General features: G+C 41.7%; 3 protein-coding genes across 3 annotated transcripts; 1 reads left to right on the top strand and 2 right to left on the bottom strand.

Moving 5' to 3' along the window:
• Nucleotides 1-3,917: 3,917 nt before the first annotated feature.
• Nucleotides 3,918-12,914, bottom strand: LOC127773530 (conserved oligomeric Golgi complex subunit 1). The gene is made up of 6 exons (XM_052299628.1): nt 10,628-12,914; nt 9,845-10,039; nt 8,857-9,161; nt 8,531-8,716; nt 8,066-8,243; nt 3,918-4,670 (listed from the first exon to the last, which is right to left on the bottom strand). Exons 1-6 carry the CDS (start codon nt 12,827-12,829, stop codon nt 4,527-4,529), a joined length of 3,210 nt encoding a protein of 1,069 aa, XP_052155588.1. The 5' UTR covers nt 12,830-12,914; the 3' UTR covers nt 3,918-4,526.
• Nucleotides 12,915-18,504: 5,590 nt separating this feature from the next.
• LOC127764811 (uncharacterized) lies at nt 18,505-21,269 on the bottom strand. Its single transcript, XM_052289735.1, has 2 exons — nt 19,872-21,269; nt 18,505-19,113 (listed from the first exon to the last, which is right to left on the bottom strand). The coding sequence occupies exons 1-2, from the start codon at nt 21,244-21,246 to the stop codon at nt 19,073-19,075; spliced, it is 1,416 nt and encodes a 471-aa protein (XP_052145695.1). The 5' UTR covers nt 21,247-21,269; the 3' UTR covers nt 18,505-19,072.
• Nucleotides 21,270-24,157: 2,888 nt separating this feature from the next.
• On the top strand, nt 24,158-26,926 carry LOC127770721 (uncharacterized). Its single transcript, XM_052296537.1, has 4 exons — nt 24,158-24,529; nt 24,604-24,714; nt 25,672-25,740; nt 26,529-26,926. The coding sequence occupies exons 1-4, from the start codon at nt 24,272-24,274 to the stop codon at nt 26,577-26,579; spliced, it is 489 nt and encodes a 162-aa protein (XP_052152497.1). The 5' UTR covers nt 24,158-24,271; the 3' UTR covers nt 26,580-26,926.
• Nucleotides 26,927-26,987: the final 61 nt, after the last annotated feature.

Raw genomic sequence — 26,987 nt, 5'->3', positions numbered from 1 at the left:
TAAAGCGTATTATAAGGAAAAAAAACACACACATAAGACTATACTCCCTCCATTCCAAAATATAAGGCATAACCACCTTTAACCCAAAGATCAATAAAGAATTATTATCATCTCTTTATTTGAATCAATCCAATTAATACAATACATGCACCAATAGAATTAAACATCTAGTGAGTGTATGATTTAAAAAATAATAATTTAGAAGAGAAGAGATGCTAATTAATTGCCATGCATGCATGCATGACTTATATTATGAAACACCTTTAAAAAGTAGTTGTGCTATATATTTTGGAATGGATGGAGTATTCCAGTAGATAAGACTAACCTCAAGTTAAACAATTAGCTTTGCCCTTAAGCAACCTGAGGGGGGACAATGGTTTGGAAAAAGGAAAGATCCCAGAAAGGGAGCACCCACAAGAGAAAAAAAAAACTAAAACCTGGCCAGAGATGTAGACCTATCACTACCGCCTTTTAACACAAACAAGAACCCATCAGAGCGCCTGCAGCCAATCACCCAACAAAAGGTGTCCCCTCACACTCTCACGCTGCATACCCCACAGGGAGAGGGGAAGAAAAAAAAAAAGAGGTAAAAATCAATAGGTACGGAGAGGTATAGCAGCGGTACTTTGGTACGGCTGTGTGTTGCAAAGATGTGTTACGAATTCGGAGACCGGCAAGGATCGGCAGCACATGTTCAATGCTAGATCTTGTGGTGTAGAAGGAGGAGAGATGTGTGTATCGTGTACTATAAAATGCATCACGTGTGGTGGCATGAATATGTATCATGATGTATACTTGGAGAGAGATTCTATGTCCTTGTGAGAAGATGCTGGGATATGATAGCTTTAGGGGATATTAATTAACATTAGAGAGGTGTTAGTTCTCAAATTCACACTTAAAAATAGAGTATCATTGGTAAGGTGTCATAATTTGATATATTGTAATTTTAGATCTTAACCCTATAGAGGTATTAGGAGATACCAAATTTATATTTAAAAATAGTTTAACCGTGGTATCTCCTCGATGGTATAGATATAGTATATTAAGAGATATAGTATATTAAGACTCATGCTAAATATGATGGATTATCGTGGCTTGCTCAAGCTCCTAAACAATGGGTGTGTTCAGAAAGACGAGTTTGTGGCTGCGGTGGCAATAACCATAGTTCCTCTACTACTTGTGGCACTATTGATGTTGGTTGCGCCGCAACCGCAACCACGATTGCCGAACAAACCCAATGTTTTTTCTAAAAAAAATAATCAACATTTTTTTAGAATTTTTTCATCATTTTTTTGGCTTTCTAATATCTAAGTTATTTGTTTGTGCCCTCAGAAAATTATTATACCCTCAATTTCATCCATCATCAGTGAGCACTTTAGAACTGGACCAGTGATGTTTCAAATGTAGGAAAGTTCAATTCTCATGATAATTAGAATAACTTCGATGATTATCCACGACACTGTTATGGTGCATAAAACGATAGCAACAGGAGATAAACAAAGGTACATGCCATACGCGAGTGGCATAACACTCACCCAATAGCCCATAGGTTAAGATCCCCAGCCTAGTAGCAGCTCTCCTAGGTCCTAGCTACTCCACACTCTACTTGCACCCTCTTCACCCTCTTTTGGCTCTTCAAAAAGAGTTCATTCGTGCGCTTCCCTTTTTGAAGTTTTGTTTGGACAGCAACTTGCACTCCCTCCCTCCACTAGCTCTCAAACCGAATAGCCAGGAGGCCCGAACTCACTGCATCCACTCGTGAGGCAGGCAACCGACCACCTACCCAACCCAAAGATTTATTTTACCAGAACAAGAGGTTGCCACTCTCCGACAATAAGCACATTCATCTCAGTAAATAGTAAAGAAAAAACAAACAAAATTTATTTTGGAAATATTCTTTTGAATTTTGTTGGGAATGCTACGAATCGGGATGCCGACGTTTCAGACGAACCCTCTCCGAAAATATTGTTTCTTCTCCTTAAATATTTTTTCTACTAAACTACTTATCTGACCAAACCATTATATCCATTGTAATTAAATCTTTACGACAAGATATCATATGATTATATTATGTCAAGAGAAAAACATGTGTTTCAAGTTGTTAAAACTCAATGTTTCATATGTGATAGTAATATGTTTCAATGCATGTCTTGAGTGTATTTCATAAAATTACAAACTACCTGCCACTACTCTGTCTCCACCTTTATTCATGCATGCATGCATACATTTAATGACCTTCAAAACGTTTTTTCACCAAAACTATTTATCTAATACGTGATCCGATCACACCATTATATTCGTTGCAATAAAATCTTTACAACAAGATAACATATGATTATATTCTGATAAAAGAAAAACATAAGTTTCAGTCCGTTAACACGCAATGTTTTATACGTGATAATGACATGTTTCAATGTATGTCTTTACCGTATTTCACAAAAATGTTACTAAATGTTTCAGCGATTGATTTTTTTTTATCATATATAACTCAATGTTTCATTGGTGGTCAATTATAATATTTGACCGACCGAATTTTTTAAAAAAAAAAGATCGGGCGCCCGATTCAAATATTCTTCCGAATTTTGTCGGTCATCAAGTTCTTACCATTACCGTATCCTATCACTATCGGTACCGCCCGGTAATCGTGATAGTTCCAACTTCATATATGACAGGGTCATCGCGTAGTCAAGTCAATTAAATAACACTCCTACCGAACATTTTTTTCTGTTTCCACCAGTGGAGAAACAGAAGAGCCCTCCGAGTCTGCGGAAACGGCGCCCGCGCTTTCCCCGCTTTCCCCCTCCTTTCAACGGCCGTCGCACATGGTGAACGCAGCAGCCGACCCGGTCGCGTACGCAGCCGCATTCGCATCCGCATCGGCAGCCGCAGCCGCAGCCGCAGCCCGGTAAACGCACGGGTGGGTCGTGGGTGGAACGCCGCGGACGTCCGCGATTCTTCCGTCCACGCGGTTGCAGTACACACTCTCTCTCTCTCTCTCTCTCCCCGGCTCCCGCGGAATGCCGCGATACGAGTTTGGGAGCGTGCGTGGCGTGGGCGCGGTTGCGTTCGCGTGCGTGCGTCCTGGCGGGGGAGATGGCGGCGGGGCGATGTATGGGCCAGTGAGGCGAGTCGAGGCGAGGCACGGCACGTAAAAGGTTCGTCTAGAAGCAGAAGCAGCTGAAAGTCATGGTAGCCCACGCAAGAGAATCAACAACGTGAGGACGAGACCCGGGGGCTCCGTTCGCTGGATGGGAATATATCATTTCGGGTTTGGTACGACGTGATGCTTGATGAGGTGATCAGGGAGTAAAATAATGGATCTTCTTGAATCTTGATTGAAAATGGTTAAAAAAAACAATCGACTGAGCTCCTGTCTAGACTCTAGAGGCATCTTGGTGGTGTAAATTTTGGGGAGAATTCTAACAGGAGATTAATCGATATACATTCGACTAACCGGTAGTGACTCAAACGTGGGTATTCGCTCGTTTTCGAAACAGTTGGGGCGAGTGGTTCGCGGTTCGCTATCATTGTGTGCCATGGTCCATGGATCACCGCACACACCAGGTAAAGGGCAAACTCTTTCCGATCCAAAGACTTCGCCGTCCTTGACAACGGCCCATGTCACAGGCGAGACCATCGCGCACTTATTATTACGAGTAACATCTCATCCTCCTCAAAAAAGGTTTTGTAACATGAACATCTCAGCCACCATATCAACGCAATGATGCTGAGCACACTTCATTTCTGACGCTGGCTGCACTGCATTTTTCTTCATGGTCCTACGTACCGTATTAGCATGATCCTTCTGCCTTTTAGTTCAATTAGGTACAGTACACAGAATCAGTAACCGTGTGATGTACAGAAAGAAGTTTGGGGTTCCCATGTAGACAGGCACAGAAAATGGAACGCTAAACATCTGTGGTTTAAGGGAAAAGATACACGCTTTATTGATATTTTCAAGTGTACAGATGTGTGAATTTACCCTCAAGCTTTGAAAGCCATGATCGCTGCGGTTCAGGACTGTTCAAATCTAAAACATCTTCCAAACCTCCGAGCCAAAAAAAAAAGAGAAATTAAGAAAAAGAATGAATGGACTCCAAAATTCTTTTGCACGAATACATGTGGCCTATCCACAACTTGATCGAGCCCCCACAAAGAGCGTACTAACATCAGTAGTAAGTTGCACTTGCTTCCCCTATATACCCTGTAAAACTGCAATCATGAAACACACCAAAACTGCACCTTAATCTCCAAATCGCGACAACTTCCATATCTGTAGTGTACATAGGCAGAACTAGCGAGTCGCCAATTGAGCTTCACCATTGCAGATCAATCACGTAAAATGTTAAGGGGCGCTGTAGGTCGAGCCAAGTTATGCAGTCCCAGGTTCCCAGCTGTGGCATACTTCTGTAAGCAACAGATATCCAATGGCGCAGATCATGTTGTCCCTCGACAGTTTAGCCATTCACGCATGTCCATTTGTATTAACATATAGGATGGGGTGAAGATCAAGGATTAAACAGTGACTATGGATCATATCGAGCCCCAGATGTGAAAGATGAGAAGAACCCAGCTGCTGGTCCAGGAAGAATGTCGCTGAGTTTGCCAACCTGCCCATCAGAGATTATGGACCCCCATCTTGAAGTGTTCTCCCCAAATTTGCTCCCAACCTGATAAATGATGCAACATGGAGCTGAGCATTGCTACTGAATTAGGGAAAAAAACGCATCACAAAGCTGCTCAATGAAGGACTATAAAGAAACAAATAGAGTATATATGTTTTCAGTGCCACCTGCTCAATGAAAGACTATAACAAAAATCAAACTTCTAGATAACCGATAAGGATTTGGTTGACTTGAAACAAATGTTATGCAGTAGTGATAAGTGATACTAATCAAGACATGGAACCACCTATATTCAGTCCATAGTTATTTTTTCTGTGTTAAAATGAAGTAAAGTCCATAGTTATTTTTTCTGTGTTAGATTGAAGTAAACTTTTGAGTACTTCCTACCAATACCATGCTTATGCCAAAAAAAAAAGATGTTCAGCCAATCAAGAATTAATATATAGAATCCATATTTAGAAATATCCACATGAAAGGTCTATATTTTGTTTCAGTAATCTAAAAAAAGTAAATGTGAATTTCTGATTTAATGTGATACTGCAATCCACCATTTGATTTTGGTACTAGGCATGCTAAAAACCTGCCATAATTGACAGTACATTGCCTATACAAGCTTATGCAGATATGCTGGAGATGGAATGAATATATTGGAAGAGAAATAGGCAAGGGCCTTATCAGATGGCTTTTGGCTTTAAGATTCTCTATGAGGAGGGTCAAGGAGATTTTGTTCTTTTATTTAACATTGATCGACCTTTGGTTGATATATATCCTAATTTCATGTACTCCATAGGCACAACAAAAAAGGACATCCATATATGCGGGATTATTTCTTTACTTTTAGTTTTTACTATTTTTTACTATGATTACTGGTCACTGGTCAAACAAGGGTAAAGGCATATATTTGCATAGTATAAACCTATTAGATATACTCAACTTAGTGTATGCAAGGGTAAAGGAATGGAACAGATCTGATTATGAATAGGATATCCATTTTTCTTGTCTAGGAATTTGAGTGTTTACCTTTTAATTACCAAGGGTTAAATGCTCCCAGCTGGTAGCTGCAGAGCCACTGGTGAATTGATAGTATTTTGGTGATTTTCTCCTCACTTGCCTCACAGTGTAACTGTCTAAATTAAAATCTTCGAATTTTGGTATGGGTTGATCCAAGGACAAATATATTCTCCAAAGAGACGAACTTTTTTTAGATACAGAAGGTATTTTATTCTGAAGCACAAGATGTGCTAGATCCCCAACCTCTGCCCAGGGGCACACAACCAAAATGCATTCCATGATGTTCTAGAATTTCAGCACATGTTTTTTTTATATTGGAATTGATCTGGGATTATCCTAGCCATTCTTACAAGCTGCTAATAGGCGTTCCTTTTCCTTCTTTGCACCGACCACAGGTTTGGAGGATGGAATTAGGCAATGTGACGCACATGACTTCAGTGGAACAAGTTAATCGTGATTGCAGGTTTGGATATGGCATTGGTAAGGTGATGCACATGACATAAGTGGAGCAAGTTAATCACAATTGCAGGTTTGGAGGACGCCATTACTTAAGCATATTTTTCTGTCATAATAATATTTGGCATCCATATGTTTGTACACCTATAACATCCCAAAATTATCTACCTGAATGTTCTGGTTTGCCACATGCACACCACAGTACTATTGACTATTTATGAATTATCTGAAATTCACATTTTACTTGTGTATGCTGATGGTTCCCTCTGCCCAATCTCAATTCAAAGGGTTATAAGTCGTTTTCCTTATAATCTACTGCTAAGTTCCTACAGAATATTTGCCTTTATATGTATAAAAAAAGTCTAAATTGTTGCTGTACAGATTTCACACACATGATTTATTCAATAGTTTGAACATGGATAATGTGCTTTGTTCAATTTCCTTTTCAAAAATCTAAGATTTGCCCATTGGATTGTATCTCAGATTTTTGCATGGTCTTAGAGACTTCAACTACAGTCTGGAAATAATGTAATTGTAAATTGGTAATGTCTACATATTTACAGATTGCGTGAACTCTCTGTTCTATTTTTCCTCTGACAAGTACATAACCATATTTAGATTTGCAATATATGCTACATGTAATAAAAAGTGATAATGACCATATCTGAACCATATGAACTTTGCATTCTAAATAAGTACATTGATCGTTCCCTCTGCTAGATCATACTTATCAGAAATACATGTCTTTTTTAAAAAAAATAATTATTGTTATAATTTACTACTGTCATACCCAACTATGCTGTTGCTCCAACAAAAGACCATGTCTGCCACTGAACCAATTACTGTATCAAGTTCATCTTGCCTGCTATCTGAAGATCTACCTAGCCATGTTTGCTGTTGCTCTAACCAAAATGAGGCTCTACGGTTGTTGTGTGGCATACAACTTTTATATTTGATTTGAATTTAGTTTTACATGGCTTGAACTTGGGCTCGCATTGCGTAAGAACTTGGTTGACAACTTACTGAAAATAGAATTTGGTCTTGCATTATGTGCAAACCTGTGTAATGTAATGTACTGTTTCTATTCAGAACATAAACATGCATATTTTCCTTGTGAGTTATTGGTAAGGTACCGAGTTAATAATTCCTGACAGCCTTTAGAATTGTATTTTTTTTATTTTGGTTTTGTTGCTGGTTGACTGCCAAATGTTTATAATTTCTGTACAAATTTCCTGGGAGCAAAAAATAGCCAAACATATCTCATGTTGTGTGGTCCAAAAATCAAAAGAAATTATGTTATGCTTTTCTGCCGTGCTGATGACAAGTACTATTTTTTTTATACAAAGGAGATCTCAAACCTGGTATACATGTTATGTATGGTGTCTTAACTTGTCCTTGCAATATGTGTGAACCATAGATGTCTGAACATTTGCCAGATTAGTGTTTGAACATTTCCTATATTATTGTCTGAGCATTTGGCACATTAGTTTCTGGCTTGCCCTTGTGGTGTAGGAGTATCTGAATTCAGAATCTGAACTTGGACAAGCATCTAAATGATGTTCAATGTTTTAATAATGCTGTGAGCTGATTAATGTTATGGATTCTTGTAGCTCAAGTATTATAACTTCACAAATTCACCAAAGGATGCAGAGGTTTTCCTGAGTTTAGTGTCTGACCATGGTCATTGCAATTTGTGTAAACAATATACTCCTATTACCATTCACGGTTAGGATTGGATATCTGCAAGTTCATACTGAATTCATATTATATAAGTTCATACTTAACCGGCTTGGATTGCCAGGTAAGATCCATATTATTGTCTGAACGTGGATATGGAATGCATCTGAATTTAGTGTTGGACATACCCTTGCCATGTTTCTGAACTCAGTGTATGCATGAACATGCCCTTGCAAGAATGTGCCTTGCACGTGCACTATTACTAGTAAACTAAAAATATGCAGTAGGTTACTCACCTGGGTAACAAATGACTTGAGCAATGGAGCAGCACCTCCAAGGCTAACATTATCATCAAATTCTGATGCCGTAGATCTTTCTCCATTTGAATATGATTTCCAAGGGCTTCTAGATGTGGAATCATCGGATGTTGACTGTAATGATGATTTGTGTGCTCTTGATGATAGAGCTGGGGCACTACAAGTGAAACATATGAACATGAGACCTATTAGATCTACAAACTAGTGTAATTTTTCATCAGAACCACCCAACACTACTTACAAAGGTTTATTTGAAAATCAACTTTCACACCAGGCTAAAAAACATCACATATGGCTGTCCAATAATATCATCTCATCAAGTATTTTAAGCATGAATTTAAACACTATAGCTGTCTAAAACTAATGACCTTAATGGATTAATTACAGAAATATGCATTATAAGACGATAAAATGTATGTGTACTCAGTCTGAAGAATTATTTACCTGATCGGTAGGTATTTGAATCTTGGGACTTGGGAGCACCTCATAATGTTTGAATCTGTATTTGATTTAGTCGGTAACTTTTGCACAGTTCCAGTATACATGTGATTCAGTTGAACCAAGAAGCCGAAAAGAACAACATAGCGCTTGTAAGATTGCTTCTCATTCTCCCACAGATAAGGTTCGTACCTGTTTCAAAATAAGCAAATGCTTCATCATGGACAAATACGGAGCATGGGTTTTTGTCTATAAAGACTATTGATCATGCATTCAGCTATTGAATTATGTGATGATATGTATAACAAAGTAAAACAGAGGATAGTGCTTACGTAGCCCAGTCTATCGGATCCAATCTCTGTGAGAACTTATTGATCAGCTTGTTTATAGGCTCTATGGTAGCTGAATCTGCCTGCAATTGTGACTGTTTTCTCCTGAAGGAAGTCTTAGCAATGGCGCTTGGCGAAGAGTCATGTGTTCTCTGTGTTTCAGTAGTTTTGGTGGAAGAACTTTTGCCTCCTGACAGAACATCGCCAATGAAGCGCAAATCGAGCAGTATTTGCAGAACCCCCTTTTCTGAAACCAGAGATTTACCAGACTCGATTGATACCAAAAAGCTTTCATAGATATCAATAACCTGCACGAATTTAAGTAGCTGTTAGGTTCAGTGATTATATTGGCTTTCAAATCATACACTGAACATTTTCTCCTAATCTTCATCAATGCAGGTAGACAAAACAGATAATTGTTAATAAAGCGACACATACAACAGCTAGTTCCTCGGAGGTTCTCAAAATTGAAATATTGATGACAGTTGGAAGGGCGAGGCATTCAGGTTAATAAGGTCCATGACATTATATTATTAGGGCACGGTATTTATTTTTGTAGGCGTGTGCAGGTAAACTGAAGACTATAGTGCCCAGCTTAATCAATGCTTGATTATAAGAAAAACAACAAAAGCTGAAAAGCTTGATTAACTTATAACTCTATAATTACTATCAATCATAGTAGTAATGAATTGTAGAACAGTCATTACATTTTGCCAATAGCAACTATTGCACATATAACATAAACAAATGGTTCCCTCGTAGTATCTATTGTTGATCATCATTACGGTATGGTCAAATTTATACAAAGGCAAAAACACATGAAAGTGAACTATAGCTAGTTGTGTTTCATGCAGATAGCATGATAAAACATTCTTTGGTTCTTCCATTCTTTGCTAGAAGTTCCAGGCCAATGTTTTAGCCTATAACATGCACCACAATTACTTCTCGTCACCCCCTCAAAGAAGAAAAGGTTGTCATGAAAGAACATTACCTTCTGTAACAAGTCCCATGCAAAGTTTTGCAATATAGATTTGTCCAGGATGTGCCCTCCAATTTTATGAATCTCCAAACATGCTTGATAAAGAAAGGATATAATGTACAGTGAAGGCATTGATGGAAGTGCTATTTGCATCTCCAAGGGGCCCTCAGTGGATTCCTCTTGTTTGATGACTGTGACTTCCCATCCCTGACAAGGCACATATATCATGTCTATGACAATCAGCATGCCATGTTTATTTTGGCATTAAAATAGCATGATAGGACTAGAAATCAACGTTGAAACCCATAGTCAGAATTTAATATTTGAATATAGACAAAAATCGAAGCACAAAAACTAGAATCAAAACTTGGGGTTAGCTGCTTGGTCAACCCTAGAAAAGGTGAGCCAGTAAGTATAGCTCTATCGAATATCCTATAATAGATAACTTCAAAATTGGCATTCCAATAGGCCAAAACAAACTCTACAGGCCCACGATTTTATTCAACAAGTTCTTTGTAAATCATAAGGGCACTTAATAAAAGAGAAATGTCTTCTAGCTGCTCAGTCATGTCCAACATGATCCAAAATTATTACAGATTTCATCATTATGTTACTAATATTGCTGTATATAGCAGATGTCTTTGTTACCTAGCAAACAAAAGCATCCCCGATTGATAGTATGAATAACATGGACAGAATCAGAAACAGCAGTAAGAAATATACTTAGAATGCCTTTTACCCGTAAAGGGGTTGGAAAGATATCAATTGGAAAGATAAGAGGGACATGGAGCGTACCCGTAAAGGGGTTGATAAGGACAATGAATCATCTTTGTTGAGGTCATATGAGAGAAGCTGTGATAATTCAGTGGACAACCATGTTATCCACAATCCATGGGCTGCAATGCAGAGTGCCTGTAAGGTCTTGTTTAGTTCATCAAGTCTGGGATTGGAGCTATCATCAGCACCAAATAGGGAAGCAGCAGCAGCAATAGTTTGTCTTCTGGGGTTGTCAGAAAATTGCCTTCCAGGACTCCTTGGGCTTGACTGTGTGTGCCTCCTGGGGGTAAAAGGCATCGCTGTATCAAACGATGCTCTTGAATGTCTTGGTGAGGGCGACGATAATCTCATAAATGCTGCACCACCAGCCTCCTTTACCCACTGCCTTGGGGATCCTAGGATCAAGGGTACATGACTCGAGTGGTATCTCAATGCAAACATGAGGCGGCCAATGAAGAGAGATCTCTCCACGATAACAGATGCTGCAAGCATATTGCTCTCCCCTTTTTTGGTTCTCAAGGAAGCAGACAATTTTCCAAGCTCAGCTTCCAATCCATTCAGTATCCCAGAGATGGCCTTATAGCATTTCTCTTGGAGGTATGGCACCAGCTCCTTCAATCTGGGAGCAGAATTGTGCGAGTCCACAAAACTTAACAGATCCTCAAGGATAGTCTTGCATTTGCTGTCAATTGCATTCCTGATGCGACTAACTTCTGGCCCAAAATATGAGGTAAGGCAGCTGTGGAAATCATTTTCATCAGCAATCGGTTTCAAATGTGCCAAAATTCCACCTTTCTTGATCTTAGACTCAGAGAACCAGACACCACCTCCAGTTGAAACTTTCCGCAAATACACCATGAAATCACCGGCATCCTTTGGATCAGCATTGGCACCAATACCATCAATTGATTTCTTAATATTTACACTATCATCCAAGCTGCCGAATTCCAAGTGCACAATGTCTTTCATCCGTTGCACAAAGGCTTCTTCCATCCAATCCTCAAAAATGTCCTTCCCTTCCTTCAAGATGAGGCCACGGATCTGATCCCATGGTGATTCAATCTCTGATCCAAACACACTCTTCAGCCACTGCTCCAGAGTCCCTTCCAGTCCTTCCCTCCCATCTAATGCCTCCCGCACAAGTCTTTGCACTGATCCAAGCCCTTCCCCACTCTCAATGGCATCAACTAGTCTTTGCCCTCCAGCAATCACACCAAAAATCTCATCACAGCATCCCTTCAGCCAATCTGTACAAGTCCTTGCAACAGCATCTGGCTCAAGTAGCACCATGGTGGCCTCAAGTTGATCCCAGTGTTCTTTCCACAACCGTGTCTCTTCCACAGGGTCTGGAATGCCACCGAACAGCTGTGAAGGGGGCGGCAAATCGAGCACCGTCTTGAAAAACAGTGGCAAATCATTGAGCGCAAGCACAAACAACTGCCCGACATGGCCCAGCGTGACACGCACGATCTTGGCGACATCGCACAGCACGGAGGAGTAGGAGGTCAGATCGGAGGCAAGGGTGGTTAGGGCTTGGGAGATCCAGGCGCGGCGGGAGGAGAGGAAGAGTTGGAGTGCCTGGGTCGGGGTGAGCGACGGTGCGTCGATTGAGGCAGCGGCCGCGAGCGCGTCGGCGTGGGCGGCGACGGAGAGGCGGCGGTCGGCGAGGCGCTCGCGAGCGCGCTGCGCGATCTGGGGCCGGAACGCCTCCACCAGCTGCGCCTGGTGCGCGAGCAGCGGGAACCGCGCGGCCGCCGCGGCGTCGCGGGAGAGCACGCCGTGCACCACCTGCGCCCGCACGTACCGCCCCGCGGCCTCCAGGAGCAGGCCCTCGTCGAGCCGCCCCCAGATGTGCTCGGGGGTGTCGACGAGGTACTTGGCGCGCGCCGCCGACGCGTAGAGCCGGACCCGCCCGCCGGACGGGGAGGGCGATGCGGCGGGGGGGGCCTCGGGGGGCGGCGCGAGCGACGTGAGGGAGTCGGAGATGCGGGAGATGTTGTCGGAGACGGCGTCGGAGGACTGCTTGATGAGGAGTATCGAGTCCGCGGAGTCGAGGAGGTCGCGGTAGCTGCGGCCGACGAGCTGGCGGAGCTCCTCCTCCTTGGCGGAGATCTCGCGGCGCGTGGCGCCCTCCGCCGCGCGGATCTCCGGGATGCGTCTCGTGCGGAACAGCTCCTCGGCGTCGGCCGCGCCGCCGCCGGAGACTGCCGCGGCAGGCATCGCCGCCTAGACCTTGGAGCTCGCGGCGAGATCCAGGAAGGAAGCGATCGGGATTGAGGAAGAGGTAGGGAGGAGACTGTGTGTACTAGAGATGCACGTTCGTTTGAGTTGGGTAGAGGAGGTGACTGAGAGCGGTGGGTGCAGGTGGACCGAGGGGTCGTCAGAGGGTGGGCCCAGTAAGTCAGAGACCCGACAAACAGTACACCGGGTTCTGGGAGTGATCTTGTGAGATAATTGTTGCGAGTTGTGGCATGTGGGTTTAGGCTGTATTTAGGGGTTGTTTGGTTGATGCGTAAGCTTGCCATAACTAAGCTTAAGCAAGTTGTGGCATGTGGCAAAAGTATGGCCAAAAAATAGTTAGTCACAAGTGTGACAATGTTAGCTCTAGTTATCTGAGTATGACATGTGGGATCTAAGGGTAGGAAAGTGTGGCATGACACAACTGTGACATTGAAACAAACACACGCCTAGAAACTGTGGCATGACTGAAGTGTGGCATGGCAAAGTGAAGCAATCAACCAAACACCCCCTTAACGTTAAAATTGGAAGTTTGATTGAAATTAGAACGATGTAACGGAAAAGTTAAAAGTTTATGTATGTATGAAAGTTTTTATGTGATGAAAAAGTTTGAAGTTTGAAGAAATATTTTGGAACTAAACACGGCGTTAGCAAAGTTGCTAAATGTCCATATTTTCTTGGCTTAAATTAAACAAATCTAGAACAAGATGTATCACGTCCCATATTATATTTGTTTATTTTTTAGGATGGAGGTACATAGTTAGACTGTAATGCTTGATGCATAGTAGTCCATAGGTCTATTTGAAATATTCTTGTAATGTTGATAGTTTAAGTCACTTTGGTTGACAACTTAAGACTTAAGCACCTTCGTTGTTAAGTGATACCTCTGCATGATCATTATCTACATACTCAGTGGTAGAAGAAGTAGTAGTACATGGTATCCATGCAATACTTGCATTAGGCAGTTGTGCTTGACAGCCTTGACTCATGCATGGGGGTGACAAATAGACAAAGCATGTCCTAACCAGAAAAAAGCCTGATTCACTTCTGACTAAGCCCAGGTCAAAACTCTTATTGGGCCCAGTCTGAGGTCTAATCAACCAAACGATGCCGGCCTTGTCAAGTGGGGATAAAATATGAAATGGCCATGTGTCTTATTTACTTTTTTTTTATTATCACAGGTTATTTGCTTTATACTTCTAATAAAAATATGCTTTATTAAAAATATTTTATCTAGTGTATTGTTTAGACCACTTATTCTAATCTATTCGTGAGTTTCATTTCTAAATAAAATATAAATGTTTCGTGTTAATGAAGTGGACAATCCATCTGAATAATCTGCGCAAAAAATTGTTTCAAACATGGCCCACCAAACAACTAAACAAGACCCGTATATGGCAATGTTAACTAAACAAGTCCAATAGTTTGCATGGCAATGTTTGCCGCATAGTATGATTGCAAGTCTGTAACCTTGCATTGAACGAATATTACTCCTGGTCAGACAAAATAAAGATCAATTACCGTTATATCGTCTATTGTCTATACAGTAGTTTTTTTTTTTTAGAAAAGTTTATATGCTGTGTTTGATACAGGAGTTCCCAACTCTTCCCTTTCGTTTTCCGCGCGCACGCTTTTCAAACTAGTAAACGGTGTGTTTTTTTTAAAAAAAATATTATATACGAAAGTTGCTTAAAAAATCATATAGATACAATTTTTTTTAAAAAAAGCTAATATTTAAATAATTAGACGCTAATAGATCGTTCCGTTTTCCGTGTGTGTGATGGGTTCCCAACACCCACCACCGAACATACCCATATAGCAGTTGGTATGCATAGGATAGGAAATGCTTGGTAGGTCAAATATCATTGGTCCTTTAGGCTGAGTTCTTTCCTTGAGGTTCCTAACTCACCTCATTCTTCTTCACGCATACATATCCCAAAGCCGTATAGAATCTGTCTACTCCCTTCGTCTCGAAAAAAACGAATCTAGTACTAGATATGACATATTCTAGTACAACGAATCTGGACAGAGGTATGTCTAGATTCATTGTATTAGGATATGTCACATCCAGTATTAGGTTGGTTTTTTATGGACAAAGGGAGTACATGATTTTTAATTAAATAAGACAATAGTACGATGAATCATGAAATCAAGCAAATCAAATCATAGTATAATAAAATGCTAAAAAGGGAATGTCTGAGCTTGTAAAATAGAGATAAACAAGTGACTATGGGGTATGCATGAAAACGGATCGGAAACGGACGGAAACTAGCTTTATCATATTCGTTTTCATATTTTTTTCGGAATCAGAATCGGAATCGAAAACTCGGATACGGAAATGAAATCGAATATTATCGAATACAGATACGGAGCGAATATGAGACGGAACGAATACGGTAACGAATATTTACCGGTATATAAAAAACCCCTCAAATTGAGTTTCTTGATCAAGGAAGAGATATCTCTTATTATTTTAGTTCAACATCTCCAACATTTATATCGTCAATTTTGTAGACGGTCTCACACCCGTATGTGAAAATCGATTTTCATGGCTATTCCTCTAAGAGATCCATATGCAAATATGATTATCATTTTCTATTCCCCAAGACCTTTTACTAGATGTATAACTTATTTACCCTTTATAAATTGGAGATGTTATTTATTTTACTTCACATCTTTGAAACTTGTAATATTTGTTTTATACTTTAAATGCTTTCAAATACAAATGTTATAAACTACAAAGTGGTAGATCCCGTTGAGCTCTATAACTTTCATATGGAACACATCTCCATCAGATGTCGTTTGAATTGTAGATCTGAGATTTTGTAAAAATTAATATGGTATATTATAATGAATATTTAGACCCTTAAATGACCTCAAATAATACAATAGTCAATAAGAAAGTTGTAGATCTCATCGAGCTCTACAATGTTGATATAAAGTTTGTCTTCATCTGATTTCGTATGAAAAAGTTATATATATATATATATATATATATATATATATATATACACACACACACACACACACACACACACACACACACTTATTTTTTCTAAAATTTGCTCAATGTGTGCGGATATCCGAAAAAAAATCCGGATAGTTTCCGACCGTTTTCCGATTCCGACGGATAGTACCCTTACCGTATTCGTTTTCGTTTCCGAGAAAAAAAATCCGAATTCGTTTCCGAATCCGAGAATTTCCGGATAGTTCCAATCGAAACTGTCCGAATCCGAAAAAAGGTCCGGGCGAACGAAACTATCAGAACCAGTTTCAACCCTACTATGGGGTGCTTAGATCCAGGGTATAAAGTTTTGGCATGTCACATTGGATATACGGACACACATTTGAAGTATCAAACGTTGTCTAATAACAAAACAAATTATAGAATCCGCATGTAAACTATGAGACGAATTTATTAAGCCTAATTAATCTGTCATTAGCGAATGTTTGCTGTAGCACCATATTTGTCAAATCATGGAGCAATTAAGCTTAGAAGATTTGTCTCGCAAATTAGTCGTAATATGTGCAATTAGTTATTTTTTAGCCTATATTTAATACTTCATGCAGGTGTTCAAACGTTCCATATGACAGACAGGGTGAAAAAATTTGGGGTGGGATTTAAACCAGTGTTGTGGAAGACGGTATACGGATATCGGACGGAGAGGGTACCGCCAAACGATTAATCGGAATGCGGATGATTAATCGGAATTTGGCGGAAATATAACGTTTTGAAAATATATGTACATAGTTGATAATAGTTTTCCCTTTTTGATAAACAGATGCATATAACTAAATATATTCCTTCTATATATCCTTAAATAGAATAACCATGTATGACATTTAAATAAGTTCATAATGGATAGCTGTTACTATATATCTCAATTCTCACGTAGTAATGGGCTTTGTTCATAATGCTTGAAATGATAATCAAGAGAATGTTACATAGCATAGATGACCGTAATCAAGGTCCCAAATAACATATGTATCGGTTACCTCGAAGAGCTTCATCAAATACAAACTCCAATAACGTGATTATCATCAAAATCAAGGAACTCATGTTCAAACTTTAGAGGAAGTCAGTTCCTTGTCATTTTACATCTTGCTGCCTTGCGAGAATTTCGGAAGAGCTTGTAGTCAGTACTAGTAAAGGGCACAGCTAACAACCATCATCACGCCGACGATTATACGGCTGATTAGACGGAGATGGACGATTTAATCGGTAATGATCGGATTTATGCGTTCGTTACCGACTAATTATGACCGCATCGGCGTGACGTGATGGTTTGATCTCCGTATTCGTATTATCAGACGTATTAACGGCCATTAACACCGTTTTCCACAACACTGATTTAAACAAGGCCTATGGGGGTGTTTAGATCCCATCCTAAAATTTTACACCTCGTCGCATTGAACGTTTGAACACATGTATGAAGTATTAAATATAGGATAAAAAATAACTAATTGCACGGTTTGTGACTAATTTGCGAGATAAATTTTTTAAGCCTAATTGCTTCATGATTTGACAATGTGGTGCTACAATAAACATTTGCTAATGACGGATTAATTAGGCTTAATAAATTCGTCTTCTGGTTTACTGACGGATTATGTAATTAATTTTTTTATTAGACTATGTTTAATATTTTAAATGTGTGTCCATATATCTGATGTGACACGGCAAAAAATTTTACCCCTAAATCTAAACACACCCTATCTTAACTTTTCTGCGGGAATTGACAACTAGTACTAGTAAAACCCATATTTCCCCTTTCAGATCAAATACAAGCAGCCTCAACACTTTGACCACTCAACAGCTCTACATGCTGAGATATAGGCACACAAGTTCAATCATAAATAAAGTACGTATGTCCGCATGTTGCAAGCTACACACTCCAGATAATTGTTTTACACAATGGCCGTGTTTAGTTAGGGTGTGTTTGGTTTGGGGACCAAGTGGGATGGGTTAGACCCATCCCAGTTTTTTTGATGGGATAGTTACAATTGTGTGTTTGGTTTGTGGTATGGGATGATTATAGTTTTTTGTTTGGTAGAAGGGATTGAGGTGGGATGGGATGGACAATTTTTCACGGATGTTAGGGCCGTCTGCTCCCAGCGGCTAGCTTCCAGGCTGCTGGTGAGATTGGGGACGCAGGAGCTCGTTGGCGCAAGTTGAGGAGCTCGTCGGCGCGAGCGGAGGAGAGGCGGAGGCGGGTCGCGGACGAGCGGCGACGGTCGCGAAGGTGGCGGCGGGCGCGGACGAGCGGCGGCGGTCGCGGAGACGAGGCGAGCGCGGACGAGCGGCGGCGGTTGGTCGCGGAGGCGGAGGTCGGACACGGACGAGGCGGCGGGGCGAGGCGCGGGCGAGCGGAGGCCGGTCCCGGAGGCGAGGCGAGGCGCGGACGAGCGGCGGCCGGTCCGGAGGCGAGGCGAGGTGCAAACGAGCGGCGACGGTCGGTCACGGACAAGGCGGCGGCCAGTCGCGGAGGCGGAGGTCGGACACGGACGAGGCGGCGGCGGTCGCGGATGAGCGGCGGGAGTCGCGCGGAGGAGGACGGAGCGGCGCTGGGGGAGGGAGCAGGCGGAGGAGGGACGAGCGGCCGTGGCGGCGCCGCGGCAGAGCCGAGCGGGAGGCTGCGGGAGTTGACGCCGTTCTGTCCGTCGAAGTGGGATGGATTGGTCCGGCCGATTTTGGCAGACCATCTCGTCACGGATCTAAGAGGAATATTCCTCTCCAGGGACCATCCCATCCCACTCACCTCTCAACCAAACACCCCTAAAAGTGGGTTCATCCCATCCCATCCCATCCTTGCAACCAAACACTTACTTACTTTTAAACTTTCAAAAATTCCGTCACATCAAATATTTGGACACATGCATGGAGCATTAAATGTGGACGAAAAAAAACAATTGCACAGTTTACATGTAAATTGCGAGACGAATCTTTTGAGCCTAATTATGCCATGATTTGACAAATGTGGTGCTACAGTAAACATTTGCTAATGACAGATTAATTAGACTTAATAGATTCGTCTCGCATTTTACATGCGGATGATTATGTAATTTGTTTTATTATTAGACTACGTTTAATATTTTAAAAGTGTGTCCGTATAAAAAAAATTGGGCGTGAAACTAAACACGGCCAATTTTCATGAATCAACAAGCTCAAGTTGCATCATCTGACACGCTTCTTTGTCCTGGCCAATTCTTCACATGCACCTCAGATATTTAAGAGCTAATTTCCAGTTCATTAAGTGCTTCGCCTGTGACTGCACCAAAGAAAATCAACAAGAAACAGCAATAATTGCATTTTTCAATCAACAAGAACAAGTCATGATTGTCAGTAACTAGCACAAAGAAAGACAGGCGTTTAAAGCAAGAAACAATTACTAGTATCCAGGTTGCTTTCGTCGAATATATTATTATTGAAGTTAAAATCCAGACGGACTTTTTCTATCATAAACGCAAAACCCCAATATCATGTACCATAAAATGCCGCTTATGGCAAGAACACGCTGAACACAATTTCTTGGCTGCGTATCTTCTGCCACTAAAATGTTGAGCCAAGCTTGCAATTCACTCAATCAACGAGCATTTGTTTTGAAAGTACTGTTCACTACCAACTTGACAGAATTCCACCACAATAAAAGAAAACTAAGCTGTGGAATTATCTAATAGTACCATAACAGTTTTGCTGTCATTTTAAAGGATGGGTTGCGCACAAACACAGATTCAGCTCAACACAATTCACAAACTTATTTCTATTGGATTGCCATGATTTGTTTAATTAACTGATATATAACTTTGACAACAATGTACAAAACAACAGATATCAATAGTCTTCCATGCATCACACTGTCATCAAGGCGACAAGGCATGCCTCCTGAATTGAGCTCTAGACCCTACCGAAACAAGAAAGGTACAAAAACAATAATTCCCTAGATCTTAAAAATGGCAAGCATTGCATTCATACATATGGTCACATGTAAAAACACAAGGTGATGAATTGCCAGTGTAGAGAAGTTACCTGTAATATTCCTCAGATACCTGCAAATCTCACTGGTGCATAAGGTGACCATGCAAACGGAGTTCTGCGGCTGGACATCAAGCTTGGTTAATCCTTGCAGCGTCCTCTTCCTCACATCAATAGCAAACACCACATGCAACTTGTCCATGGGACTGGGACTGGTTCTAGAAAGCAAGTAAACAACATCATCATCCATGCTTATGGTGGGGTTTACCATTGGAAGTTCCTTGAACATTTCCACGATCTCGCTGAAGCTCAAGTTAGAACGACATGGGTTGCTGGCACCCAAGGTGATGTCTTTAACACCAACCTCACAGTCACGGTGCCAGTGCTCGCACGAAGAACCAATCACCGGCATTGGCATGCTCCATGTTGTGGCCTTCCAGTCGTCACGGATTACCTGGGATTTCCTTGTGTTATTGAGCACGCAATCCACATAAGAAACAGGAGTGCTGGTGGTATTCATCGGCTCTTTTGGTGACCACATTTCCATTTCAATATACTTGATAGAGTCTCTGTTTCGGCTGATGGTCACATCCCGGAAATAGCTGGGGTCATATTGTATCAGGAAGAGATCCCTGTTGCTCCTCGCTGGGCACGGCAGAGGGATGTCCCGGAGCGCAGGGAACTCATCGAGCACGTCGCAGAGGAAGATGCCACGCCAGAGGTCCACCCAGGCGACGGTGCCACCCTCGCCGCCGACCGTGATGGTCTTCCCTGTCTCGTGGTACAGCCTGTCGACAGAGGCAGGTATAGGGATAAACTTGTCTCTGATGAACTCGGTCACCGATAACCGCTTGGAGGTCCAACCTTTGGAACTGGAGGTGGATCTGTAGAGGTGGAGGTAGAAATCCCAGCTAATGGGCGCACCGCCTTTGTACACCGGGGGGCCAAGACCCAGGGCGGCGACTGCATACCAGGCGCCGTCTTGGCGGCTGAGGAGGGCAGTCATAGAGTCGTGGAGGTACACGGGGTGCGGGTTCGGGAGAAGATCTAGCCGATGGGCGCGCGGCCTGTAGACAAAGTAGTCCAAACCTCGTGCGTTGGCGATGCTGTCGGGGTTGACGGGAACGCAGAGGAGGACGAGATCGGCGTCGGAGGCGATGATCTTAGGCGCCACGCGGCGGAAGTCGAGGCCGGGGCAGTGGACGCAGAAGCGGGAGAGAAGCGGCGGGCGGGCGGGGTGGAAGGTCGCCTGGATGCGCAAGCCGGTGCTCGTGGTGCCCACGCCGGTGCTGGCGTTGGGCAGGTCAGCGATGAGGCACCACCTGTCGAGGAGGACCATGCCCCCTGATGAGCCGTCTTCATGGCCGTCGGACTCTGGAAGGGTAGGAGCCGTGGTCCTGTAGGGAACAGTCGGGGCAGCCATGTCCATGGACAAGCGAAGGATAACAGATCCAATCGCAGGGGGGAACCGAATGTGGGACGGGGTTTTTGACTTAAAAAAAAACTAATTTCATAACTCATCTGAAAACTACGGGACGAATTTATTAAACCTAGTTTATTCATCATTAACACTTATAGGTTACTATAATATTTATAGCTAATCATGTACTAATTAGAATTAAAAGATTCTGATTTCTATGCAAACTATGTAATTAGTTTTTTTATCTATATTTAATGCTCCATGCATATGTCCATAGATTTGATGTGACCTTTTAGGAAAAAATTAGCAACTAAACAAGGACATAGGAGAACTAAATTATTGTGCAACCCCTCCTCTACCGAGTTAGTCTAAGAGGGATTGCATAATTCTACCAGAATTGGAGACACAAAGATGTAGAGGTAAGACTCTTCTTATTTATTCATTAACTTGTGCAATACAATAGCACCTCCTCCCCTCAATATATAGGCATAGCCATGAGTGTTTTTTATATTTAGTGACGGACCTAATTAGTGGGTAACCGGGCTGGACCTTTATAGGCCGGTGGTTTCCTTAAACAAATCAATCAGATCCAATTTAACTTTTGGGGACAAGAGTCTAGGGTTCACGAAGGACATTTTTCTCCACGTCACTCGTGTGCGGTTACCATCAACAGCACGTACAGCAAAGACGCTACTACATGTGGTCTCGAGTCTTCACATGGGCTAAAACCACAACATTGTTATAGCACACACAATAGGAATAAGTTTACTTTGAGTGCCTAACTAGTAGCTGAATCTTATTCATCTCGTTTAACCACGATATAAGATATGTTGACTTTTCAACTATTAAAACATGTACAATTTTTCTCCCGGTGGTTCTGAAGCGTAGTTTCACTGACGTGGCGATTACGTGGAGGTGTTTGACATGATCTTCATCCTACGTGATACTTATGAGCGCGGTTTGAGATCTAATCAACCAAGCGATGCCGGCCTTGTCAAGTGGGAATAAATTATGAAATGGCCATGTGTCTTATTTACTTTTTTTATTACCATGGATTATTTGCTTTATACTTCTAAAAATATGTTTTATTAAAAATATTTTATCTTGTTTAGACCACTTATTCTAAACCATTCGTGAGTTTCATTTCTAAATAAAATATAAATTTATCATGTTAATGAAGTGGACAATCCATCTCAATAATCTGCGCAAAAAAAAAGTTTCAAACATGGCCTACCAAACAACTAAACAAGACCCGTATATGGCAATGTTAACTAAACAAGTCCAATAGTTTGCATGGCAATGTTTGCCGCATAGTATGATTGCAAGTCTGTAACCTTCCAGTGATTGAATATTACTCCCGGTCAGAGAAAATAAAGATCAATTGCCGTTATATCGTCTATTTTCTATACAAGGGTTCTTTTTTTTTTTGAGAAAAGTTTATATAATAGTTGGTATGCATAGGATAGAAAATGCTTGGTAGGTCAAGTTCATTGGTCCTATAGGCTGAGTTCTTTGCTTGAGGTTCCCAACCCACCTCATTTTTTTTCATACGTATGCATCCCACACTACTAAATGATACTTTTTTTTTAAAAAAAAATCCTACAAGAAAGTTGTTTTAAAAAATATATATTAATATTTTTAAAAAATAGATAATATTTAATTAATCATACGCTAATGAGTCGTTCCGTTCTTGCGTGCGCGAGAGATTAGTTCCTAACTTCAACATCCGAACATAGCCTTAGGTATGCCTATAAAACAAAAGGCTACGATAGTTTTATAATGTTCGGGGGTGGAAACAAATTTAATATGATCTTTTGCCATGCCATTGTTTTTTTTACCATTTGTTATAATTACCGGAAACAAGCTAATAAGTCAAAAGCAACTTCCATTAAAAATGATTAATTTTAAATTTATAGGAAATCAAGGTTATTAGAGGAAAAAAATTAAACCCCCACATGAGCACCGAATTTACACTGTGTCCCCTCACCCTATTATTCATCAATAGCACTATACAACCCGTCCACGTGATTTTTAATTAAATAAGACAATAGTACGGTGAATCATGAAATCAAGCAAATTAAATCATTGTATAATAAAATGCTAAAAAGAGAATGTCTGAGCTCGTAAAATAGAGATAAACAAGTGGCTATCTTAACTTTTCTACGGGAATTAACAACTGCTAGTAAAACCCATATTTCCCCCTTTCAGATCAAATACAAGCAGCCTCAACCACCCTCGGCTCACCTTTATGGATTAAGAAACATATGCCTTATTTAGTTCCCAGAAACTTTTTTAAAAACATCACATCAAATATTTGACACATATATAAAGTATTAAATATAAATAAAAAGAAAAATTAATTGCTCAATTTGTATGTAAATCACGAGATGAATCTTTTGAGTCTAATTAGTTCAGGATTAGCCATAATTGCTACAATAACCCGTATGTGCTAATGATGGTTTAATTAGGCTCGAAAGATTCATCTTGCGTTTCTAGACGAATTATGAAATTAGTTTTTTCATTCGTATCGAAACCTCTGCCAACATCCGGTCAAACGTATGATGTGACATTTAAAAATTTTTATTTCATCAACTAAACAGTCCCATAACCGTCTTGACATCCCATTGGTTAACTCGGACACGCAAAGCCAACTTCGAACTCTTCAACTAAAACGTGCGTCGCATCCCCCGGCCCCACACGTCAGCCACCCCAAACAGCCCATCGCCACGCCACCGAACCCCACCCCACCCCACCCGCCGCGCCACGCCATCTCTCTCTCTCTCCCCCCTTCCCAGAACCAACCAACCACGCGCGCACGCCCCGCGTCTCGTCGCGTCGGCTCGGACTCGAACCGAACCGACGCGGCGAGACCCAACCCGACCCAACCCAAACCCCCCGAATAAAAGATCCCTCGACCCGCGGCCTCCCGTCCCTCGTCTCGCCTCCCCACACGCGAGCCCAACACGCAAACGGAGCTGCCTCCTCCTCCACACCCCCTTATCCTCTCCTCCGGGCGAGCAATCCTCGACGAACGATGGCGTCGCTCACCACCACCACCGCCGCCGCGTCCTCCCCGGCCGCGCTGCCGGCGGCCTCGACCACCGCCCCGGCGTCGTCCGTGTCGCCGGCCGCCGCGGCCGCCAAGCGGCCTCACCTCGCCGGGGACGACGCGCCGTGGCGGGCCACGGCGACCGGCGCCGCGGGGATCCGCCCCGTCCCGCGCATCCACCACGCCCCCGTCCTCCGCGTCGCGCAGGACGATTATTCCGCCTACGCCCTCGCCGTCATGAAGGTGCGTTCCCTTTTCTCGGTTCGGTTTGGTTGGTGGGGGAAGGGGGTAATTCTAATTCTGGGCTTGCTCTGCAGCATCCGGATCCGATAGGGGAGGGGTTGGCCATGGAGGCTATGGTGGAGGCGGCCGGGCCGGAGTGCATCGTGCCCGGGCAGCAGGCGCCGCTGCGGCTGCTGGGCCTCAAGGTACGAACCGATCTCTCGATCGCAGTGTATTTGCAATCCAATCGTTACGCACATGTGATCGATATAGCCCTTAGTTAAATTGAACGTTATTAGATGTTACTTGTGAGGGGATGTATGCCTGATTTTGGGTTAATCATGTATCTTGGTTGGATAGTTTTGTTATGGTTGGTAATTCGGTGCTTGGTGCCTGAGGCTCGCTCAATTATGCTTTATGGTTGGTAATTCGGTGCGCGGTGCCTGTGATTGGTTTGAGCTTTTCTTGATCATTAAATATTCATTGGGCTATGCTTGTTAATTGCCAGGTTTAGTGGGTTGGTTTTGTCAATTTCGTAGTCATACAAATTACAGAAGACAAAATTTTATCCATGGGATTAGGGATAGTCGATTAAACAGTTACGCAATTGCGCAGCAATGATTTGTATTATATTTTTCATGTTGTCCAATAGTGTTTCAGCTTTATCTTTTGTCAAAAAATAGGAAATACAAGGGATACTAGGTTAAGGTTGAGCCTTTGAGGCTACTCTGATGCTGTGGTACTATTCATTTCGTGCTCTCGTGGTATTCATTATGAAAGTTTGCCATTGCTAGGCATAATATAGCTCAAAACTTTTTCCTTTGTTTAAGTAGAATATCATGAATTGCTTAAAAGCTTGAGAATAAATTATGTATCTTGCACATTATGGTGTTTGAGTACTTCAATAAATCATGTCTTTTCAATCTCTGTATTTACTTGCAGTAATTGATTTCTGTGCATGTATGCGTTGCCGTCTTTGCATGCTCACTATTTGGACACAGCACCACTAGATTGAATTACTACAATAGTAAATGATATCGCAAATTGTCAACTGAAGTGAATGAAAACCCCAGCCAATTAACATGGCTAGTATGAAATATTGTGAACTGTGAAACACCCAAATTTTTCAGTCTTAAATTTATCCTTTTTGTCATTCTATGTAGGTTTGGCCCCTTGATATAGAGATGAAGTTCCTGGAGCCATTTGGACGGGAACTACATTCCATGAAAAAGGTAATGCAAGCTTGAGGCTTTCCATCTGTTGTTCTGTTGCAGCTGCACGATTGGTTTGAAGTATAAAGTACTTGAAACCAACTCAAGCCTTGTGTGCTAGTAATACTTAATCAGTCTTTAGCCATCCTTAAGACCTGTTTGGAAATTACAATGTCCCTGAGAAAGATAGGCGTTGTGTTTGCTATCCTATCCGTAGGACTTCCTGTAGACACTCTTAAAGTCATCCAAGCCTGTTGCCTTTTTTCACTTTCAACATTAGTGCTGCCGGGTAACATGCACTTGCTTCCAATGACCTGTATATTGTGACCAGAAGAGTCCACCCATGTATGCCCTGGGATTCCTAACATTTCAATGGCAGGTTGAAGGCAATAGACCCAAATAAAGTCATGATAGAACGTTCTTCATGCTTTCTAGTGATCATGGTTAATAACACCACATATATGTTCACTTCTTTCTTTCTTTCTTTCAGTAGTGGTCTGTTGTCATTTCCTACAAACTAAATGGTGGTCTCCTGAACCATAATTGCCAGAGCAGATACATAACATTTTTGTACAACTATCTGCTAGTCGAAATGCAAATGTAAAATATGGTTTTGTCTCCTAAGATCTGTTTAGGACTACATTGGCATTAGTTTATAATTACCTTCTACTGCTCCATTAGAATGATAACTTATCACGCCTAGTTTGTTTAGAACAGACATGATTTTTATGGTGTAGTTACTATATCGTACATTCCTTCTTGCGTTCCTTCTTGAACTAACTTTGCTATCCTTGTGTTCCCTTGTGCAGTTCATGGACAAGTCATGCAGCGTTATGGACTCATCTATGTCAAATAAGTAGGCGCATGGCTGATTAGTTCCCTCCATTACTAGCCAATGTTGTATCCACGGCTCTTGCTGAAGTTACAGGACCAGAAAGGTACAAAACTTGAAGAGCCCATGGAGAGAAACCACATTCTTGCTTATCTTGAGTCGCATCACTTGATGGAACAAGATATAGCGCCGAGAACACAGTAACGATTAGCTAGTACTACTATGTATGGATCCAGGGCTGCCTCCACCGAGTTAGTCTACGTGTTATGCGTTTATTGTATTCATGTAACGGTTGTGACTTGAGAATATAATGCTGAGTTGCAAGGAAAACGAAGAAAAAAAATCATACAAAATACCATTCTTTTTGTTTCTGTATTGGGTTATTCTCGGCTGCAGGCCACATGCGAATATCTGATGGTGAATTCTCATCAAAATT

This window comes from Oryza glaberrima, chromosome 1 (genome assembly GCF_000147395.1).
Source record: "Oryza glaberrima chromosome 1, OglaRS2, whole genome shotgun sequence".
NCBI classification, from domain to species: domain Eukaryota; kingdom Viridiplantae; phylum Streptophyta; class Magnoliopsida; order Poales; family Poaceae; genus Oryza; species Oryza glaberrima.
Note: the sequence above shows the minus strand (reverse complement) of the source record. Positions and strands in the feature narration are given on the sequence as shown.

Coding starts and splice junctions, on each gene's coding strand:
- LOC127773530 (XM_052299628.1), bottom strand. CDS start 12,829: ATGCCTGCCGCGGCAGTCTCCGGCGGCGGCGCGGCCGACGCCGAGGAG. Junction 9,162..9,844: donor CATGGGACTTGTTACAGAAG/GTAATGTTCTTT, acceptor AAATTCGTGCAG/GTTATTGATATCTATGAAAG. Junction 8,244..8,530: donor TTCAAATACCTACCGATCAG/GTAAATAATTCT, acceptor TTTCACTTGTAG/TGCCCCAGCTCTATCATCAA.
- LOC127764811 (XM_052289735.1), bottom strand. CDS start 21,246: ATGGACATGGCTGCCCCGACTGTTCCCTACAGGACCACGGCTCCTACC. Junction 19,114..19,871: donor GTATCTGAGGAATATTACAG/GTAACTTCTCTA, acceptor TCTTTGGTGCAG/TCACAGGCGAAGCACTTAAT.
- LOC127770721 (XM_052296537.1), top strand. CDS start 24,272: ATGGCGTCGCTCACCACCACCACCGCCGCCGCGTCCTCCCCGGCCGCG. Junction 24,715..25,671: donor TGCGGCTGCTGGGCCTCAAG/GTACGAACCGAT, acceptor CATTCTATGTAG/GTTTGGCCCCTTGATATAGA. Junction 25,741..26,528: donor AACTACATTCCATGAAAAAG/GTAATGCAAGCT, acceptor TCCCTTGTGCAG/TTCATGGACAAGTCATGCAG.